This window comes from Alosa sapidissima, chromosome 23 (genome assembly GCF_018492685.1).
Source record: "Alosa sapidissima isolate fAloSap1 chromosome 23, fAloSap1.pri, whole genome shotgun sequence".
Classification (NCBI taxonomy): domain Eukaryota; kingdom Metazoa; phylum Chordata; class Actinopteri; order Clupeiformes; family Clupeidae; genus Alosa; species Alosa sapidissima.
In genome coordinates this window covers 8,149,947-8,157,446 of record NC_055979.1, presented here as the reverse complement: position 1 = coordinate 8,157,446, position 7,500 = coordinate 8,149,947, and the positions used below count along the sequence as shown (strand labels likewise).

General features: G+C 43.8%; 1 protein-coding gene across 3 annotated transcripts in view; it reads left to right on the top strand.

The window, feature by feature from the left end:
* Nucleotides 1-7,500, top strand: part of LOC121698424 (protein TANC1-like) — a 72,307-nt gene that overhangs the window by 9,258 nt on the left and 55,549 nt on the right. The window contains exons 1-2 of one of the 3 annotated variants that reach the window (XM_042080515.1): nt 845-995; nt 1,560-1,668. In XM_042080515.1, the coding sequence (XP_041936449.1) occupies nt 1,605-1,668 (64 nt within the window). In that variant the 5' untranslated portion in view covers nt 845-995; nt 1,560-1,604. Of the gene's footprint in view, nt 1-844; nt 996-1,253; nt 1,669-7,500 lie in introns of those variants that run through there. The other 2 variants (XM_042080514.1, XM_042080517.1) reach the window with 2 other exon arrangements.

Genomic DNA, 7,500 nt, shown 5'->3' with positions numbered 1-7,500 from the left:
CGCGGGGCAGATAAGCAGGCCTGGGGACTCTGGTATTTTTAGGGGCTCAGTGGTGATTTGGTGGACGTGTCGGTATTTCCTCCCATTGTCCTCAGCATATCTGAGTGAGGAGACACAGCACTGTGTGTGTGACAGAGTATGTGTGTGTGCCAGTGAGGTGTGCTTGGTGGAGAAGTGGAATGAAGAAGGTGTCTCAGGAAGTGGATTTGTGTGCATGTGCGTGTGTGTGTGTGTCATCACTTCACTCACTTTCATCCTGAACATTTCTAAATGTCTGTTTCTGAAACATCAAGGGTTGGAAATTTGGTTATGAAATGTGATGATGACGATGGCGATGATGATAATGATTATTTTAATACTTGTTCCTGGCTATAATGGACTTTTCTCTCTCAGCCTGCAGTAAAACTAATGTAAAACTCATTCACCCTTTTTAGTGTTATATTGTGTGTGTGTGTGTGTGTGTGAGCGACAGCAGGATGGGTGACCTTTCATTTCCTCACAAATGTTTAGACCTGAAGGCAACAGCTGGGGTGGTCAGCAGTTTATTTGTAAATGTGTGTGTGTGTGTGTGTGTGTGTGTTTTGCGCACATGTTTGTTCTCAAACCCAAAACTCATAAGGTATTCATTGTCTTGTTAACTTCATGTGTCAGTGTTGTTCCGTATCCAACCCCCTCTGGTGAATTACCCCCTCAATGGGACAAACGCTAACTAACTCCTTGCACCATATCTCCATATCTCCATGTTCCTGCATCAGCTCTTCTGTCCTTTGTGCCTATAGTAGAAGAGTGTCGGTGAAACATGACATTGGTGTCTTTGATGTTGTTGTTGTTGTTGTTGTTGTTGTTGTTGTTGTTGTTGTTGTTTTATTCTGGGAGCCCTGGCGTCTGTGCATGTCCTCTGCTTTTATATGGAGGCCCAGGCTGAGCCCCTGTAGCTGCAATTAGATGAGGAATGCCAAGAATCCCAGCGCCTGTGTGCGCTCCTGCATCTCAAGGAACAAGAACTCATCTCTCCTTCACTCCCTCTACTCTCTGATCTCTCTCTCTGTCTGTCTCTTTCTCTCTGTTTCTCTCTCGTTCCTCTCTCTCTCTCTCTGTCTGTCTCTCTCTCTCTCCCTTTCCTCTCTCTCTCTCTGTCTCTCTCTCACACACACACACACTCTATCTCTTTCCTTCTCCATCTCTCTCTCTCTCTCACACACACACACACACACACACACACACACACACACACACACACACACACACACAAATACAAACACACACACACTCTACTGTATCTCTTCTTCTCCATCTCTCTCTCCAACTCTCTCTCTCTGTGTATATACTTTCATTTCAGTCCAAGTACTTTCCATGACCACATCAAGTAAATTCTGATAGAACCAAAGGTTTAACAGTTCAACAAGTGATCTCTGTATACAGATCCAAAATAGCTTTCTTTCCCTCACATTATTAATTTTCTTTATCTTCTCAATTGAAGACTTTACAACATTGCGAGAGTTATTGAGGAAGAGTTTCTTCAGTATCTGATTTATCTTTTTTTCCTTGAAACATCACAGGACAAGAAGACGGAGGAGCACACGAGGAGAACGGGGGAGTCCAAGATGTTCAAGGCCGTCCTGAAGAAAGGAAAAGGTGGAGGAGGGAGGGGGGACAAGAAAGACACAGGTGAGTAGGAGCACTGGTGAAATGAATATCTGTTCTAAAGGCCAACATCCATGACATTCACATCTATGGATTTGATGCTCAAGAGATAGAGCATTTTTATTAAACTTGGTGTCGATGCCTGTCAGACACTGCCAGTGTGCTTTTGCTCTGTTAAAAGTAACAGCTACGTTAAAAGTAACAGCTCCGTTAAACTAAAGTTCTAAACTTTGCTGTCACTTGACATGCATCATACGCTGCCAGTGGGTGTTGGTCTTAATATTGATGGCGATAGTTTATGCTTTGGAAATATTGCACACACAGTCACAGTCAGGCCAAGCTATTGAGAGAGAGAGTTAGAAAGAGAGTGAGAAAGGGGGAGAGAGAAAGAGGGAGATAGAGAAAGAGAGTTCTCTGGTGTTGAACTCTGGTACAAAAAAATCTCTGAAGGTTTCACAACAGCTAACACTGAAATATTGTGACAGAAACCTCTTCTGAATCACCTTCCAGTAATGGGATTGGCTCTCAGGCCATTGATGCCGGGTATAAAGGAGATAGAAGGCTCTTTGATCTGCCAACCAAATTGCCATTAGTGATATATGATGAAGGGATTCCTCAGATGGTTGTTATGGAATAGAGATATTACACCTCACACATCCATAGACTTTATGTCTACGTTATGTTTACGTTATGGCATCACCTGTTTCACTAAGCTCTGTGGTGTAATTACAGAGTGGATAAGCCAGTGGACACTGAGTGTGTGAGTGTGTGTGTGAGTGTGAGTGTCATCTACAACTCTCAATGTTGATTCAGTGAGTACAAGTCAAGGCAGGCAACCACTCTTCAAAAGAAACAGTCCATTAGAGAAAAAATATGTTCTTTAAAAAACACCCTGTAGTTCGAGAATGGATGACATCACAAATACAAACAGACATGATTAGTCACACACTCACTCTCTTTCTTTCTTTCTCACTCTCTCTCTCTCTCTCTGTCTCCCTCTCTCTCTCACACACACACACACACACACACACACACACACACATACACACACCTTTAGGGTACAAATTCTTCTTGCTTCTGCTTAGCAGTTCAGCCTGAGGTGCCACACCTCTCCCATGGTCCTCTCATCTCATTACATCACTGATGACATCACTGGTGATGGAACATCATGATAACAGCCGAACATGGAAACATGAGGATATTTGCAGGAGATTTTGGGGTCACTAAATGCATTGTCCATTTGTACATGAATAACAACAATTTGTACATGAATACCAACAAGACTGCATAGGAATATTGTGTGTGCACAAATACAGTGAAAGCTGTGTTTTAGGGAACGTTAAGGTTATTTTTACCTTGCTTTCACACGACAGCAGTGTTTTTGGGGCTCGAGAACCAAGACCTTTTCAAACGGGTTCCAGAGTAGGTTCTTTTGAAAAGGCAACCTCAGACATGTGATATGTAATGTTTGTGAATGTCACTCGACCTCCTTTTCCACTTGGGTGAAACCCGCTATCTTACCCTCGTTCAGACCTTCTTTCCATGACCCTTGAGATCAGTATAAGGAACATGCCGTTTTTTAACCATCACAACCCGTCCAATTAGCCTCATTCACTGCTTGTTCTGTGAGTCCTGCTGATAGGTTCTGTGCTGTTCTGGAAATATATGTCACATCAAACTTGACCCACTGCATGTAACTTCACAACCTCCCAAAAGAAAAGTTTGACAGTTCACCTCTAGTCTTCCCTCAGAACTCCTAGGCATACTCAGTTTGTAACTTGTTCTTTTTTTAGTTCTTTGATAATTATTAACTTATAACTTATTAACTTATCTAATAAATCATAGCTCACTCTTGCCAATATACTCTTTTATCTATTTCAGATTTAGGTCATAAACACACGTCCTCTCTTCCTCTCACTCTCTCACTTCTTGCTCTCTCTTTCTTTCTGTGTGTGTACGGTGTGTCCGCATCTGTGTGTGTGTTTTGTGTATGTGTATTTGAGTGTGTATGCGTGTGTGTGCGCAACACATGCGCCTGCGTGTGTGTGTGTCTCTGAGATATGTGTGTCTGTATGGATAGTGACCACACTGTATACATTATACATACACATTTGCCCTACAGGCATCCGTCTCAACCAACAGGCAAACACACTGCAGCTATTTAGCGTAGCAGAGGCCTGGCCATGGTAAACATACTCCATGTATGCTCCATATGTTTGCTGCAGGCGATCTGAGATAGAACCTAAAAGAGAATTCATATATCTACATATTCTGGGAATGTCTCCTAAGACTTGGTGGCCGATGTCATGCCAACGCTGCTCTGCCAGTGCTGTGTGTTTGCCCACTGTAGGTTACATAAACCCCATGAGGAGTGTGTGTGAGGGGGGGAGGGGGGGGGTGGGTGGGTGTGTGTGTGTGTGTGTGTGACTGTGTGTGTGTGTGTACTTTGGTAGAGTGATGGCAGTGTTTGAAGACCAGTGGTGACAGAGAATGAGCACACAAACATATTTTATACATTCACACGTATAAGCATATAAGCATATAAGCACTCACACTCACTCACGCCCCACACTCAAACCGCAAATGAAAATATGTATACTCTCACACGCACATGCAGAGACACACATAAACACACACACACACACACACACACACAAACAGAAACAGTGATGTGCTGGATAAACACCACAGCCCACTTAAAACTGTCACATCTGTGATTTGTCATGAACATAGGGTTTTACAACAGAGAGAGAGAGAGAAAATTAATGAGTGAATATGTGAGTGAGAGTCTTAGACAGACAAAGATGTATCAGACTGAAAAAAAAATGGAAAATTCCCATCGCTGTACTGTGCTCCACCACTGCAGACCCCAGCCACCCCAGCCCCCCCCCCCCCCCCCCCCCGCCCCCTTCACTCACACACATATACTCACTCACTCACACACACACACACACACACACACACACACACACACACACATACACACACACACACCAGAACTGCGTCTCTGCCAGACACCACAGCCGTTTTATTTCCCTCCCCCAGAGACTTGCTGACACCTCGAGACCGCAGGACGAGCAGCCGAGGAGTCTGTGAAGTCACTGAGAGCCCAACGGATGATTTACTTACTCACTCCTCTGTCCTCGTGGAAACGCTCGGATGTTCTTCCTTTGTCTTTATCTCTCTCTTTCTGCTCTTCTCTCTCCCTCCTTGATCTGTCTCTCCCTCTCCACACATTTATACTCCCCTCTCACTCTCTCTCCCCCCCCCCCCCCCCTCTCTCTCTCTCTCTCTCTTTTACCATCCTCTCTTGCATCTTCTCTATCTCCAGCTCACCTTCCCTTCTTGCTGTATCCATCTCCATACATCCTTCTTTCCCTCTGTCTTCACCTTCTTTAACATATTACCCTCCCCACCTCATCCTTCAAGGTCCATGCTCTTGACCCTTTAAGTCTTTGAGTGGATGTCTGCCTGTATGGTTGATGGGGGGATGGGGGGGGGGGGCAGGCAGGCCTTTGATGTAGAAGCCTTTTAAAAAAGTTTGATCCTAAGGGTGAGGTGGGGGGTGGAGGCCAGGACAGAATGTAACATTAAGACAGTAGTTTAAAGGGTGGGGTTTTGGGTGGGTGGCTTTCGGATGGGTTGAGATAGTGAGTCTGAACACGAGGCCTAGATTAGTCAAATGACTGTAATCCCAACAGTAGGACCATATGTTAGACTAGTGTAATGATAGTAATACTAAATAATCCTGCTGGCACATGAAAGTGAAAGCATGCTGTATCTGCTACTTATGAGTCCTGATGTTGGTTCTTCTTGTGTGATCACATAAGGATTAGCGAGTGTTTACATATGCTTGTACAGTATGTATTCAGTACAGTAATATCAATAGCTGTATGCATACTTAGTTTGTGTGTGTGTGTGTGTGTGTGTGTGTGTGTGTGATTTGTACTGTGTGCAAAAACTGGTACTAGTAAGCACAAATAGGGACCTCTGTGGGAGTGTGTTTTTGGGGGTTAGCTCTGTTTCCGAGGGAAAATTCATGGTGAGGCCGCTGGGTTGTTGCTTCAGCTGTTTGTTGCTGGAGTAACCTGTTGACTTTAGAGGCTGTGTGTGTGTGTGTGTGTGTGTGTGTGTGTGTGTGTGTGTGTGTGTGTGTGTGTGTGTGTGTGTGTTTGTGAGTTTATGTGTGTGTACATGGGTGTGTATGTGTGTATCTATCTGTTAGTGTGTGTGCACGTGTTTGTGTGTGTGTGTATGTTGCTTGGCAGCAGCAGACTGACTGATTTGTGATGGAAGGGTCAGAAGAGCTTGACCTCTAGTGTCCATTTTCTCGTCCTGGAAGCTCATCCAGTTGCCCCTCTCTCTTCCTCCAGTCCCAACCTCACTGCCTCCATAAACAACACTTTCTGCTCCGTCGCATGCTATGAATAAAACAACAACCATCACCCATCATTTCATACGCTACTGTCATTTCTTTTTACTGGAGCCATAACAGTATTTTCACAAAGCAATATTTTATTCTTGTGTATTGACACAATGCAGGAGATAATAGGTGATTCAAAGTTAACTTCCAACAGGAATATTTATTTGTTGTCATATTGACATACATTGACCATAATGTGCCAAGGTATGGGGTAATGGTGTAATTAAGGGGGGGGGGGGGGTATAGCAGAAAGCATGTAGCCTACTGTATAAACCATCACAAGGTAATTACAGTTTAACCCTCCTGTTATCCTTGGGGTCAATGACAGTATGAGAACATTTTGTTATTATCATTATTACATACACAAGTACTTATTACATATAAGTCATTTTGGCAGGACTGTATAAGTCAAAAGGGGAAGCAACAGCAAGCATTTGGGCTGCTGACACTGGATGGGCAATATTGCCAGCCAGGGTTCCAAGGTTCATAAAGGGGTGTGGGGGGGGGGGGGGGGTGGGATTGTTTTGCAGGGCTTTTGGTGGTGGCTATTACACTCTTGTTAAGTACCTGTCACAAAAAAACTGGGTAACAATATGAATTAAAATAATTTTCTGAGGGTTTATTTAGCTGAGGTCAAATTGACCCCAAGGATAAAGAGTGTCGGTAAGATTTGAGGATAACACAAGGGTTAATGGAAGCTGTTCAAAGAGATGTTGACTAATGTGCTCGACACTTAGGCTTAATGACACTATAACTCCCTGGGCAACACAGTTATCTCGTCTCATAATAGTCAGCTTGTTCTCTTCCTCTTTGTCTCTTTATCTTTCTTTTCTTCTTGTGCATGCCTGTGCTCTCTACTTTTGTCTTCTTCTTCTTCTTCTTCTTCTTCTTCTTCTTCTTCATCCTCATTGCTTCTTCCTCTTCTTCTCGGTTTATGTATCATTATGTGCAATGATTGCTCAAAATTGGGCAAAATCATTAAAGAAAGCAAGTCAAAGAGGCTAGATTGTCTTTTGCTCTTTGCCTTTCCTGTGTGAAATTGTTTCCTGTGTGTCTTTTCAGGCATTCCAATAGGGCCCCATGGCAACAGCATGATAGTTTTCTGACTTTCTGTGTTTTATCGTGCAAAGTAATAGACTTTACATCCAGAGGTCTTATTGCTGCGGTGTTAATCTGAGTGTGTCAGATTCTGTGTGTTTTCTTATTCTCCCTCTCTCTCTCTCTGTCTCTCTCTCTCTCTCTCTCTCTCTCCCTCTCTCTCTCTCTGTCTCTCTCTCTCTCTCTCTCTCTGTTATAACCGCTGCTGGACATTCTTCAGTCTTAAGGTCATGGTCAGACAGAGCTTCAGAGCTGAGAGGAACCGCAGGAGAACATTTCTGGTCCCTTCCTCCACTGCTGCAAAGTAGGGGGGATAAAACAGTAATCCCCAACAA